We start from the raw sequence: 15309 nt of genomic DNA, 5'->3' as shown, positions 1-15309 counted from the left end.
ATTAGATCAGTCTTTTCCTTCAGTTGTTCCTTTGTTCCTATGGTATGGAATTTAGGGGAATGTCATGGCTTTCTTCAAATATTTTTAGGCTGTGTGGCTCCAGGGTATCAAAGTGTAGTCTTTGGCTATGGTCAGCTCAGTATGAAGAAGAATTTTACACTGGTCGGAGCTGTTCAGGGAAGGAATGGGTTGCCCTGAAAGCTAGTGGGCTTTGTCGTTTCCTTTGTCGTTTGGTATCTGACATCCCCTAGTGTGTAGTATGGTTAAGGCTTGCTTGCTTGCTTTCTTTTTTTTTGAGAATAGTGTGTGTACAGTTAATGCTTGTCTTTCTTCACTCACCTAATTAGAGGGCACTCTCGTGCTTCTTTTAAGGACACTTGAGGGGAAGTAGACTTTACGGATAGAACTCTTGTTTTTAGTGGTGAAAAATGTCTGTGGGGGAAAAGCCCCAACAGCCGATGTCAGAAAGTTGGTGAGGGGGTCCTGGTGACCATGTGGCCTTGCATGTAGGAAGTGAGGCTCTGCTTCCGTTCTGTGATTGCCCCAAGTTTGCTTTTACCAGATTTGCTTGTGCCACTGTCATGACTCATCTGATCTGGCAGAAGGTATGTGTGTGGGGCATGCTGGCTACTCCTTACAGTAGACAACCAAGACATGACTGTTAAATGCACATTTTACCTGGGAAGATGAGACAGATTCCTTTCCAAGAGCATAATTATGGCCTTGCTCATCAAATAAGGCAATTGTTCTTAAAGTCTTAGAGGATAACATGAGGCTTTTTGTTTCCTTTCTTATTTACTATTTAAGCTAAAATGAGGTGAAGAAGAGTTGAGGCAGTAGAGGTGGTGGGGCAGCAATTAGGGTGGGGGAGACCCTGGATCTGGGCGGCTGGAAGAAAAAAGAAAACGCTTGAGCACTAAGGAAGAGATGCTGGGGATTGGTACATTAGAAACTCGTTTTTCCTGTTTTAGAATTTTGCTGAGAGGCAGTATTCCATGCATAATATGTGTTTGTAGAAATGGATTGTTATTGGTACAAATGATGGGTCTCATCTGTGTGAAGAAAGGTTTAAGAAATCATTTTGAGTGTATTCAGAGTGCTTTGAATGCTAGTATGAGGTGTGGAAGCAGGGAGCAAGGTAGATAGCACCTCTGAATGGATGCATAGCATAACTGTTGTGCCTGGTGTCTGACTCTCTTTCCAGGTGAGAACTCTTGGGGAGAGAGTGGTTCTGTATGTTCTGAACCGGATTATTTATAGAAAACAGGAAATGGAGAGAAATGAGATACCATTCCTGTGTCATAACAGTACTGATTACGCCAAGATTCTGTGGAAGAAAGGAGAAGCCATTGGGTTTTATTCAGTTAAGCCTACAGGTGAGTCTTTAAAAGTTATTTAAACTATATATTATGGAAACCTCCTTTTTAGACCCCAACTATAGCAATATCCTTTTAAATGACTCTTTAGAGTTTAAATTGAGGTGATTTTACTTAGTATTTCTTGGGAGTACTTTGATTCTGCCTTTCTATGTAAATGAGGATTGTTAGGAAAGTTATTTATTTATTTATTTATTATTTTTTAATTTTTTAAAAGATTTTATTTATTTGAGAGAGAGAGTGAGAGAGAGAGCACATGAGAGGGGGGAGTGTCAGAGGGAGAAGCAGACTCCCTGCTGAGCAGGGAGCCCGATGCGGGACTCGATCCAGGGACTCCAGGATCATGACCTGAGCTGAAAGCAGTCACCCAACCAACTGAGCCACCCAGGCACCCCAGGAAAGTTTTTTTTTTTTTTTAAAGATTTTATTTATTTATTTGAGAGACACAGGAAGAGAGGGAACACAAGCAGGGGGAGTGGGAGAGGGAGAAGCAGGCTTCTCGCCTAGCAGGGAGCCCGATGCAGGGCTTGATCCCAGGACCCTGGGTTCGTGACCTGAGCCGAAGGGAGACACTTAACCGACTGAGCCACCCAGGTGCCCCTGTTAGGAAAGTCTTGAAGAACAAAACAAAAATAAAGGTTTGACAGAGGGTAAGATTTCTCCATGTATGTGCAAAGAGAGTTGTGTGTTGAGCCTCATATTTGGCTGTCGTGACTTCCTTCCACGTCCTTCCCTTTATTTAAAGTGGTTGTTTGATTCCTGCTGCTATCACTGATACGGGCTCCTTTTAAAACTCTTGTCTACCTGTGGACCAAATGCATAGCCTTTGTCTGCCTCACACAGCTGATTCAACCTGATTTGTTAAAGGCAGCTTTGCTCATTAGCATGAAAAACAAAATAATATATTTAGAGAATTCAAATAGCTTTGAAATTGTTAAACTTCTAAAGTTTGGATTTTTGATCCTAAGAACCACCTATACCCTGTTCCTAAAAGATGGGTGGAGTTTCATCCTGCTTTACCTATTTTCCTGCCATTTCCCCTCCCTCGAGGTACCTGGAGCCAGAAAGATAGAACCTGCTTGATCTGTGTACACACATACACCCTCACCTTATAACCACCACATAACAAGTTGGCTTTTTCTGTACCTTGACCAAAAGACCTTTCATAGAGAACACTCAGATTATTTTCAGCCTTTCTCACATTTTACAAAACCTTCCAAATTTAGCCCTTTTGGTCAGGTCATGTCTAAATATCATACTGAATTCACTGTTGGTTTGCAGAACAGTTGTGACTGATACCTTAATCACGTAATTAGTACACACTTAAGAATTAGTGCATATAGTCAGTGAGAAGGTTACTTTTTCTCAAGAATAAAAAACTGTGATCTGTATAGTTTAAATTGGTTTGCTGTTTTATTTTTTTCAAGATTTATTTATTGGGGCGCCTGGGTGGCTCAGTGGTTAAGCATCTGCCTTCGGCTCAGGTCGTGACCCCAGGGTCCTGGGATAAAGCCCTGCATCGGGCTCCCTGCTCCGCGGGAAGCCTGCTTCTCCCTCTCCCACTCCCCCTGCTTGTGTTACCTCTCTTGCTGTCTCTCTCTCTCTCTCTCTCTCTCTGTCTGTCAAATAAATAAGTAAACTTAAAAAAAATATAAATATTTATTTAGTGTAGAGGGAGAGAGAGTGCACGTGGGGGGGGTAGCGGTAGAGGAAGAGGGACAGAGAGAATCTCAAGCAGACTCCCCGATGACTACAGAGCCTGACTTGGGGCTCGATCTCACTATCCTGAGATCATGACCTCTGTTGAAATCAAGAGCCGGGTGCTCAACCAACTGAGCCACCCAGGTGCCCCAGCTGGTTTGCTGTTTTAATAAATACTTGGGTTCTCTTTTAATATGCTATTTTATTCTTGTATAAATTCAGAAAGCTATCATTATCCAGGGGCAGAATAATAATGTTGGTTAAATGGAAGCATTGCATAAAAGGCATCAGTTTCTTTTAATGTTTAAAAGCTTTGGGGTTGAGATGTGTTTCAATTGCTTTATGCTTTATTTTATACAAGGTACTTCCTATGGCAATTGGAGGATTTTTTTTTTTTTTTTCTTTTTTTTAGCTTCTCATACTGGCTCCAGGGGAGTTCTTACCTGAAACTAGCTCACAGACATTGGGAGCATGTATTAGTCTATACTTACTTAGAGCTTGAAGGCTTGAAGGCACACAGTTAAAGGGCATAACATTTCTCTTTCAGTATTTCTGATCATTACTTGATTCCAAGAGTGTGCTTCTTTCTTTCATGTGCTTTTGGGTCTCCTTCTCTCCTCTGTGACCTGGCCTCTATTTTTGCTTGTTGTGGTAGTTACTAAATTTTATATCCTTGAGCTTTCAAGTTCTACTTGTCTACCACTTTAGCACCTTCCATACTTCTCTACTAATTGTATTACCTTCTTACTGTTTATTTTAGTTCTTTTCCACTTTAAGCTCTGGCTGTTATCTACCAGATAACAGTAAAATTAGGTGTGCTTGTATTAGCCTTTGAATTAATAACCATTTAATTCAGTCTGGAAGCATTTTTTTAAAGGAAACGCAAATGTACAATATTTTGAAAAAAACATCCAAAACATACTAAAACATTTTGTAATAGAAGTGTTCCTAATATATGTATCAGGGGAAAAAAAACTGTGCCAGTAGCAAAAAGATTAAATCTTTATTAAACAAATTTATAGTTGAATGAGAGCCTTATGGTATCACTTACTATTTATGATTTTTAAATTAAATAGCAAATCATTATATTGGGATGTTTACTGGGATGTAAAAATAGTTTTGATATATAAAAGGAGACTGTTTATGAAGTCAAATCCTATTACATTACAATGAAATTTAAGAAACTACATAAATTCTTTTTTAGCCTGAAATAAAGAGATCACTGTGGGGGACATAGAGTTTGTTTGTATGTTTTTTTTGGGTTAGGTAGATGTCAGATTATTAAAAATAGTTCTTTACAATAGATTGTGTGAAATCTGGCACATAACTCTAAGGGAGCTCACAGAATTGAATAATGTCATTATAACAAAAGGTTTTCTGGTCCCTTCTGTGGTTATTAAGTACTTTTATCTATAAAAAAATAGGAATAGAATTAATGCTGAGGGGCGCCTGGGTGGCTCAGTCGTTAAGAGTCTGCCTTCGGCTCAGGTAATGATCCCAGGGTCATGGGATCGAGCCCTGCATGGGGCTCCCTGCTCTGCAGGAAGCCTGCTTCTCCCTCTCCTACTCCCCCTGCTTGTGTTCCCTCTCTTGCTGTGTCTCTCTCTGTCAAATAAATAAAATCTTAAAAAAAAAAAAAAAAAAATGCTGAACCTTGTCTCCTTCTGGTATTAAGCAGTATTCATTCATGGATTCATAAACCAAAAAAAAAAGTGAACTCCATTTATTTCATAGGAGATGTATTTTCAGTAAAATTTTATTCTTTGCCTAATAATTAGTTTTCCAAATGTATAATACACTTGTGTTTTGATCTGTCATGTACTAATATTAATGATAATGATAACTCAAAATTTCTTTTGGATTGATAATTAGAACCTCATAGTCACAAGAAATTTGAAAAATTTGTATTTATGTACAGGTATGTTTTTGCAGTAAAGAACAGTTGGATAATAAATATGTAATCCAAGTGTAAAAATACATGACATCAGGATAACATTCTGCAGAATAAATACAATAGAAATAGAAGTTCAGGGGGCACCTGGGTGGCTCAGTCATTAAGCGTCTTTCTTCGGCTCAGGTCATGATCCCACAGTCCTGGGATTGAGCCCCGCATTGGGCTCCCTGCTCAGTGGGAAGCCTGCTTCTCCCTCTCCCACTCCCCTTGCTTGTGTTCCTTCTCTCACTGTCTCTTTCTCTGTCTAATAAATAAATAAAATCTTAAAAAAAAAAAAATAGAAGTTCAAGAAAAAGGAACATTATAAAATTGAGTGTTAAGGATAAGTTAGTTCAATAGTAAAGGAATAGTTAAGTGGATGATGAGGGTTATCAAATTAATAGTTTTTAGGGTCCATTTGATACATTTAGAAGAGTGATAAAATAATTTTTAATATTGTTTGTTAATTGAAAAGGTGAAAAAAGTAAATTTACATAGAGTATCATGGCAGATACCATGTTAACTAGTAGATCATGGTTAATATCACCAGGAATAAGACCCATCAGTATCATGGACTCCTAATCTATGATGTACTGAGAAGGGCATAAACATCATTTCTGGTATTATTGCCCCAAACCCATAACCTTCATTTTATAATGAAAGGACTTTAGACAAAGCCAAACTGAAGGTTATCTACAAAATAACTGATCAGTAATCTCTAAAAGTAATAAAATCATGAAAGACAAAGGTGGAGTAATTATCAAAGACCAGAACTAAAGAGATATTAAACTAAATTGAGTATGGAGCCCTGGATTGGATTCTGAAACAGAAAAAATGCATTATTGGCAAAACTGGTGAATTTTTTTTTTTTTAAGATTTTATTTATTTATTTGAGAGAGAGAGCACATGAGAGGGGGGAGGGTCAGAGGGAGAAGCAGACTCCCTGCTGAGCAGGCAGCCTGATGCGGGACTTGATCCAGGGACTCCAGGATCATGACCTGAGCCGAAGGCAGTCGCTTAACCAACTGAGCCACCCAGGCGCCCCGAAAACTGGTGAATTTTAAATAAGGTCTCTAGCCAACAGTATTTCATCAATATTCATTTCCTGGTTTTGATAATAGTACTTTGGTTGTGTAAGGTGTTAACATTAGGGAAGCTAGATGAAGGGTATATGGAACTCTGTATTTTTGCAACTTTTCTGTGAGTCTAAAATTTGTGTAATAGTTTCTCAAAAGTTAATATTGATAATGTGCTAGAAATTCCACCTTGCAATTATTGAAACTTAAGATGAAAATTTTAGATGTTACCAAAGATGTGTGAATACATGGTATTTCAAAATTTATTTAAAGGTTACAACATGAGCAAAAATGTTTCCTTTGAGGAATTTGAATTGGCCAACAGAAAAAAATTCCATAAATACCAATATAAGTGGTTCGCCTAGGAAATGTTGCAGTCAGATCATCCTTCTGTGAGGTTCATTGTCAGCAATCACCACCATGCACACAGAACATCTAATCAGCTCTTTAATGCCTCATTCATAACTTCGAACAAATAGCTTAGTTAGGGGAAGCCACTGATACGAAATATGGAGATCAGAACAACTTGGAAGAGACAATGAAAAACAAAACAACTATTGATATATGTGGAAGGTAAGAGTAGTCCTTACACTGATGGAATGAGGACAGTATATATTAAAAGAATGTCTGTAGAGCCCTTGGAAATTCAAAATTCAATGTACGGAAGATAAAGTTGAGGAAGTGGATCAGAAAGGAGAGCAACAACAAGAGAAAACAAACCCTAAATGATGGAAAATAGGTAAGAAAATTACAGGAATGGTCTGAATAATAGATGTTTCAGGAGAGAACAGAGAAACCAGAGGGGAAGAAGTTTCCAATGAGAAATAATTCAAGAAAATTTCTCAGAATTATAGAACATGCATTTCCACATTAAAAGGACCCACTGAGCATCCATCACAATGAATTAAAATAGACTTATACTGAGATAGATTATTAGGAAATTTCAGAAATCTGGGATGGGGCGCCTGTGTGGCTCAGTGGTTAAGCGTCTGCCTTCGGCTCCGGTCATGATCCCAGGGTCCTGGGATTGAGCCCCGCATTGGGCTCCCTGCTCCTTGGTGGGAGGCCTGCTTCTCCCTCTCCCGCTCCCCCTGCTTGTGTTCCCTTTCTTGCTGTCTCTCTCTCTGTCAAATAAATAAATAAATACAATATTAAAAAAAAAAAAATCTGGGATAGAGAGAAGATTTTGTAAGTCTCTGGAGAATGAGAGAAGCATTGATACAAGGGATCAAGAATCAGAATGATTAGATCCCTCCACATCCAAACTGCACACTAGAAGTGAAACAATGCCCTTAAGACACTGAGGAAGTGTGGTTCTGTGGAATTGGGAGTGGGGTGGATAAATGTATGTAAGAGCTAAATTCTCATCTTCCATCCTGGGAAGGCAGTTGCTGATGCCTAAAATGGAAAAAAATCAAGAAAAGTAGTAAGTTATTTAGAGATGTGGAAGTAAATACCAGAAAGATAAGCTAAATAATTTCAAAGTAGTGGTTTCTAGGGAGCAGAAAGTGTTTCTGTGTGGATCATGGAGGCAGTCAAAGGACTGCTTTTTTTCTTTTCAGTCCAGTAGGACTATTGTGCTCTAAGCAATGTACATATAAAACTTTGATTAAAACCAAAAAGTGAACAATTTTTAAAAATGAACTATATCCAGAATCTAATCAGTGTGTACCATGAAACTAGCTGAACTTTTTTTTTTTTTTAAGATTTTATTTATTTATTTGACAGAGAGATAGACAGAAGAGCACAAGCAGAGGGAGTGGCAGAGGGAGAGGGAGAAGCAGGCTCTGCACCGAGCAGGGAACCCAATGCGGGGCTCCATACCAGGACCCTGGGATCATGACCCGAGCCGGAGGCAGCAGCTTAACTGACTGAATCACCCAGGCACCCCATGACTTTCTTAATAACATTTTATTTTCTCTAGCCTGCTGTATTGGGAGACTACAGCATATGATACATACAACTTAACAAATGACTTTTATCAGTAAGGCTTCCAGTAAACAGTAGACTATTAGTAGTTAAATTTGGGGGAGTCAAAAGTTGTGTGTGGATTTTCAGCTGCTCAGGGGGTCAGTGCCCCTAACTCCCAAGTTGTTCAAGGGTCAGCTGTGTAGGTTTTTAGTCAAAGGGAGAGAATCGGCATCATTTTTTGCAATGAATATGTACACGGCAAATAAATAATAGAAGATCTTTAAACTTTGTGATTACTACTAGTTCCATAAATTTACCATTTCAACAATACAAGATGCTTTAATTTATCTCCTCTCCAGTAGAAGAAATGTTGGTGTGAAAAAAATCAAATTGTGGATAATTTCCTTTATATAATTACTATATATACTTTTGTAAGGAACCTGAAGCGTGTACAATAGTAAACAGCCATAAATCCTCAGACTCTGTATTGAGAATTAGAACTAGATAGTGCTTTCACTTTTCACTTTTTGCTTTCTCCTTTGAACTACTAGTGCTTATAATGTCTCTTGTGATTTTGTAATCACTACCAGCAGTTATGAAAAACTCTGATTTCAAGACATTAAAAATTAATTATGGTCATAGTAGCTTGTTGGTGAGACTACCTGTTAGACTCTTACAAGTTACTTGTTTATATATTTCAGCTTTATTGAGTAAAATTGACAATTAAAAGTGATACATATTTAAGGTATACAACTTGATAATTTGATACATGTGTACATTGTGAAATACTCACCAAAATCAAGCTAATTAAAAGATACTGCTGCAGGGGCGCCTGGGTGGCTCAGTGGTTAAGCCTCTGCCTTCGGCTCAGGTCGTGATCCCAGGGTCCTGGGATCGAACCCCACATCGGGCTCCCTGCGCAACGGGAAGCCTGCTTCTCCCTCTCCCATTCCCCCACTTGTGTTCCCTCTCTCGCTGTGTCTCTCTCTGTCAAATAAATTAAAAAAAATCTTAAAAAAAAAAAAAAGATACTGCTGCACATAGTTACCATTTTTTTTGTAGTGATAACACTGAATATCTACTTTCTTAGTAAATTTCAAGTATACAGCATTGTTAACTATAGCCATTCTATAAGACCTTTTAACCCATAGAAATATCTTAGCTGAATGTCAGCAGTTAGGATTTAAGTAATGAGAATTACTTATTCTAAGCTTAAATTAGTTGATAGTCTAGAAAGTGTTACAGAAAGTTACTGAAATTCTCCAATTTAGTCATAAATAATTCAAATTATTTCGTTGAACTAAAAAAAGATCTTGTTACATTGACCAGTTCATCAAATAATATGATTGGTACAAGTCAGTTTGTGAGATGTTTGTTACCTGAAATTTTATGTCTTCCTTGAACTGCATTAGTGGAATTATCTGAAATCATATGAATAATCTGAGACAATAGGTTTATTTATTTGAGGCATAAAACGAGAGTATTGACTGATAACTGTGAACTATTTCTAAAATTAATGTTGAGAGTGGGATGCCCCACCGTGATGCCCACAACTTATATACTGTCTTAAAATGTGTTAAAGGAGCAAACATATCTAATTGGAGGGTCAGAACACAAATCAGGGTTCTTAAAAAGACAAATCCCCATAGCTGTTTTAATAGAAGAGGCATATTTAGTTACTATAAGTTATTTCTCCTGTTTAACCTTAAGCATACAGGATATTTAAAAAAACACATTTACAGCTCAAAGATTGCTGACTTAGGCATTTCTAAGACCAATGTTTCCATTTAGTCCTAATCTGTAGTCCTTAAAAATCTGGAAAACTGATTTGTTTCTTTGCCATCATGGAGTAGATAAAAACAGTAGACTACTCACTAGAGAAAGAGGGATAGATGGATGTTCAGGTACTCAAGTTGTAGTGAGGTACTTCATGCATTGTATACGATGTACAGTCATCACATACTCTTTCAGTTTTAAAATGTAATAGTTGATGAGTTTTAAAGTTGTACAAGTATGTAGACAGCAATGCATATTCTAGTATATACTTAAAAAAATGGTAATAGTGACTTGTATTAGATGAAACTGTTGACAAAATACATAGCTCTTCTCATTATCACATGTATACCCTGTGATGTGTACTAGCAGCTGGGAAGCATTTTATATTATGAAATTGATAAATTTCTTAACACTCTCGATGTAGGAAAAAAACTAACCATTTTTAGAAAGACTGTTAACTCATGTTCTTTAAACATATACACATATATGGCCTTTTAATGTGAAAAATTGTTGGGTTTCTTTTATGACTGCAGGAAGCATATGTGCCTCATTTCTTACCCAAAGCTACCAACTGCCAGTTCTTGATACGATGTTTGTAAGAAAGAAATACCGAGGCAAAGATTTTGGGCTTCATATGCTGGAGGACTTTGTTGATTCCTTTACGGAAGATGCTCTTGGCTTGCGGTATCCACTCTCCTCTCTCATGTACACAGGTAAATTAAAAAAGGTTAAACTATTCTCAGGGTCACTTCTGAGTTGTTTCTGCAGAATATTGTAAATGTGCATATAGCATTATTAACTAATTTGGATTCTTTGGGTCCCTAAGGGCTTCATTTTGCAAATGTGTCCTTATGTCATGAATACGGCTTTTTGGAGGTGTGGTGGCTTTTTAAAAATGTTGAAATATAATTCATATACCATAAAATTCACACTCTCAAAGTGTACAATTCAGTGGTTTCTATTACCTTTGTAGCTGTGCAACCATAACCAGTATCTAATTCCAGAACATGCTCATTACCCCAAAAGAAACCCTGCACCAGTTAATAGTCACTCTTCATTCCCCAACTCCTTCATCCCCTAGCAACCACTGATCTGTTCTCTTCTGTATGGATTTTCCTGTTCTCAACATTTCATAGGAATGTAATCATGTGATATGATTATATTATATAAGCCCTTTGTGTCTAGCTTCTTTTGTTTTGCATAAATTTTGTTAAAGGGCGCCTGGGTGGCTCAGTTGGTTAAGCGACTGCCTTCGGCTCAGGTCATGATCCTGGAGTCCCGGGATCGAGTCCCGCATCGGGCTCCCTGCTCGGCGGGGAGTCTGCTTCTCCCTCTCCCACTCCCCGTTTGTGTTCCCTCTCTCGCTGTGTCTTTCTCTGTCAAATAAATAAATAAAATCTTAAAAAAAAAAAAAATTTTGTTAAAGTTCATCCATGTTGTAGAATGAAGCAGTATTCATTCCTTTTTATGGATGAATAATCTGTTTTATGGATATGCCACATTTTGTTTATCATCAGTTGATGGACTTTTGGGTTGTTTCCACTTTTTGCTGTTATGAATAATGCTGCTGTGAACATTTGTATAGTTTTTGTGTGGACATTTCTCTGCACCTAGGTGTGGATGGAATTGATGGGTCATATGGTGACTCTATGTTTAACATTCTTTTTTTTTTTTAAAGATTTATTTATTTATTTATTTGACAGAGAGAGACACAGTGAGAGAGGGAACACAAGCGGGGGGGTGGGAGAGGGAGAAGCAGGCTTCCCGCCGAGCAGGGAGCCCGATGCGGGACTCGATCCCAGGACTCTGGGATCATGACCTGAGCTGAAGGCAGACGCTTAACGGTTGAGCCACCCAGGTGCCCTATGTTTAACATTCTGAGGAACTGCCAAACTGTTTTCCAAAGCAATTGTACCATTTTACATTCCCATAAATAGTGTTTGAGAGTTAAAATTTCTTTATATCCTCACCAACACTTGTTACTGTCTTTTTGATTAAAGCCATTCTTGTGGGTGTAAAGTGGCATCTTATAATAGTTTTGGTTTGCATTTCATGTTGAGCATCTTTTCATATGTTAAGTAGCCATTTCTGTGTCATCTTTGGGGAAATGTATATTTAGATCTTTGACCATTTCTTCTTTGGGTTCTCTTTGGTAGCTTTTAAAATTAAAAAAGAAAGTAATTTCAGACATACAAAAAGATGTAAAGAATAAGACGACAAATACTCAAGAACCATCCAGCATGTACCATCCATGAGAAATGGATCATTGCCAGTACCGTTGTACACCCACCCAATTAGTTCACTCCCTTCCCTGAAATAAGTATTAACCTCAGTTTGGCATTTATTTTCCCCATATATTTCTTTCTTTTTTTTAAGGATTTTATTTATTTATTTGACAGAGAGACAGCACAAGTAAGGGGGGGAATGGCAGAGGGAGAAGGAGAAGCAGGCTCCCCACTGAGCAGGGAACCTGATGCGGGGCTCCATCCCAGGACCCTGGGATCATGACCTGAGCTGAAGGCAGACACTTAACCCACTGAGCCACCCAGGTGCCCTCCCCATATATTTCTTAGACGTTTTGTTTCTGAGAGGGAGAGAGGGAGAGAGAGAAAGTGTGCATGCATACACGTGTATGAGGGGCGGGGGTGGGGCCAAGGGAGAGGGAGAGAGAGAACCTTAAGCAGGCTCCATTCCCAGCCCAGAGCCTGATGCGGGGCTCGATCTCAAGACCCTGAGATCATGACCTGAGCCAAAATCAAGAGTTGAGTGCTTAACCGACTGAGCCACCCAGGTGTCCCTCTTAGACTTATAAAGCATATTTATATATCCTTCAACAATATGTCATCTTGTTTAACATATTTAAAAACTGGGGCACCGGGTGGCTAAGTGTCTGCCTTTGGCTCAGGTTATAATCCCAGGGTCTTGGGATCGAGCCCCCGTGTCGGACTTCCTGCTCTGCGGGGAGCCTGTTTCTCCCTCACCTTATGCAACCCCTCCCCGCTTGTGTGCTCTCGCAAATATATTATAAATAAAATCTTTAAAAGAATTATATATAAATGATACATACTGTGTGAATTCTGCAGTTTGATTTGTATATTTATGTTTATGAGAATCATTCGTGTGGATTGACATAGCTCTATTTATTCATTTTCAGTGCTGTTTAGTATTCCATTGTACGAATATACCTTGTGGTGATATTTAAAAACTATTGGTGGATTTATATTTGCATTTATAAATGTAAATCCCAAACTACTGGTTTTCTCTTAATGAAGTAAGATTTAATCCTGGAAGGTAATTTACTTGAAAACTTTATTAAAATAGAATTTACCATTGATTTTAGTCTAACTGGAAATGTTTATTTCCACTGAAAATATATTTTTGTTCTAAGTTTGCTTCCCCTTTTTAATGTCAGAAATCCAGAAAACAAGAACCAAGTGTTGCGTGCCCATCTTGAATCATAGTTTCTGTGTACATACATACATGAGAATGGAATGAACCCTGTATTCAACTGGATAATCTGAAAATGGCTTTCCCCTTAAAATCTAATTATAGCTTTACTGAATTTGGGAAGGAATGTAAACACACCCACTGTAGGTAGAATCTCTTAATACTTACTCTTTTCTGGGGTGCCTGAGTGGCTTAGTCAGTTGGGCAGCTGCCTTTGGCTCTGCTCATGATCTCAGGGTCCTGGGATTGAGCTTTGTGTCAGGATTTTTACCCCGTGGGGAGCCTGTTTCTCCTTCTGCCCCTCCCCCCTGCTTGTGTGTGCATGCGCCCGCTCTCTCTCAAATAAATAAAATCTTTTTAAAAAAATACTCTTTTCTAATTCTCATGATAAATTGAATGCCAAATGAATTACTATTTTTGCACAGTCTGTGGGCTTTAGCTCCACTGATCCTTCAGGTTAGGTAGGAGATTGTCCAATAATGTTTCATTGGTCTCATATGCATAATTTTGTGAATAAGACTCTTTGAGGTGAAAATAAAGGAATATATTGAAAATAGCAAATTTTAGACTATGTGGCATCTCCATTTTCTGTTTCTTGCTCTTTCTGTCTGGTACAATGTTTATTTGAAGAACTTGGATTTCCGTTTGATTTTTCTCTTACAACTTAATTAGTAGTTCTTGAGGCTGCTAGATATCCAGTATTCTTTGAAATTTACTTGTTTCCATGACCTTTACTTGTTTCCATGAATATTTTTAAATGATTTAGGAAAGATTATAGTGTTGTACATTGTAAGCTTTAAAAAGATAATTTATTCATTCCACAAATGGGTAACGAGTACCACGTATGGATGGGCTTGGCCTCAGGTTTGAGTAGGTGATTAGCTAACTGTGAGAAGTTGATTTACACAGTACTATCATGTACCGATACCTAAAGGCATGGAATGAATAAGGTCTCATAAATCTTACGCATTTGGAATTTATCCTGGTGTACCATATGAGGTACAGGTCCGACTTTATTTTACCTGACAGGTATATGGTTAATATTATTTGTTGAATAATTTATCTTTTGCACTGATTTGCATTTATATCAGGTCAGCAAACAGTGGTCCACTGATCTGCTCTTTTTGTAAGTGAAGTTACTGGAACACAGCTATGTTCATCCATTTATATATTGCCTCTGGCTTCTTTTGCACTAAAATGTCAGAGTTGGTTAGTTATGACAGTGCTCATATAGTCTGTAAGCCTAAAATCCTTATTGTCTGCCCCTTTAAGAAAAAGTTTCCAAATTCTTAATCTAGATCATACATTAAATTTGTGTATTTATATGTGTATATTTCTTTTTTTTTTTTAAGATTTTATTTATTCATTTGAGAGGGAGGGGGAGAGAGCATGCAAGCTCTGGAGCAGTGGGGAGGGAGGCATGGGGAGGGAGAAGCAGACTCCCCACTGAGCATGGAGTCCAACACGGGGCTCATCCCAGGACTCTGGGATCATGACCTGAGCTGAAGGCAGATGCTTAACTGACTGAGCCACCCACGTGCCCCTGTTTCTGTATATTTCTTATCTGCTAATTTATTTCTGTTAATCTTAAGTTCCAGTACCTCACTCTTATATTTATTTTACCTTTTGGTTATCTAAAAGGACTAGTCTTCTCCCCCATTTCCTATTTCTGACCTTGCTTGTTTTTCCTGTATAGACTTCGGAATCCACTTACCAGATTAAAAAAAAGTTTTGTCGGGATTTTATTGGGATTACTTTAAACTTATATATTAGTCCCTAATAAAATATAAGATCCACCAAAAGACTGTTAGAACCAATAGGAGTGCTTCAGTCAGTGGAGTATGTGACTCTTGATATTGGGGTTGAAAGTTTGGGCCTCACGTTGGGTCTAGAGACAATTTAAAAATAAAATCTTAAAAAAGAAATCTCTTAGAACTGATAAATGCATTCAGTGAAGTTGCAGGATGCAAAATCAATGTACAGATATATGTTTTATTTCTATACACTAATAATGAAGCAGCAGAAAGAGCAAGTAAGAAAACAATCCCATTTACAATTGCACCACAAATAATAAAATATCTAGGAATAA

At 38.0% G+C, this 15309-nt stretch overlaps 1 protein-coding gene across 1 annotated transcript in view; it reads left to right on the top strand.

The window, feature by feature from the left end:
* The window catches only part of FAM169A (family with sequence similarity 169 member A), a 61875-nt gene that overhangs the window by 23223 nt on the left and 23343 nt on the right, over positions 1-15309 (top strand). The window contains exons 5-6 of the mRNA XM_045896570.3: positions 1205-1376; positions 10307-10486. Of these exons, the coding sequence (XP_045752526.1) occupies positions 1205-1376; positions 10307-10486 (352 nt within the window). The remainder of the gene's footprint in view (positions 1-1204; positions 1377-10306; positions 10487-15309) is intronic.

Source organism: Mirounga angustirostris, unplaced genomic scaffold (genome assembly GCF_029215605.1).
Source record: "Mirounga angustirostris isolate CCGP_5_RB_7025 unplaced genomic scaffold, mMirAng1.0.hap1 SCAF_7, whole genome shotgun sequence".
NCBI lineage: Eukaryota > Metazoa > Chordata > Mammalia > Carnivora > Phocidae > Mirounga > Mirounga angustirostris.
This window is presented reverse-complemented; position numbering and strand designations above follow the sequence as displayed.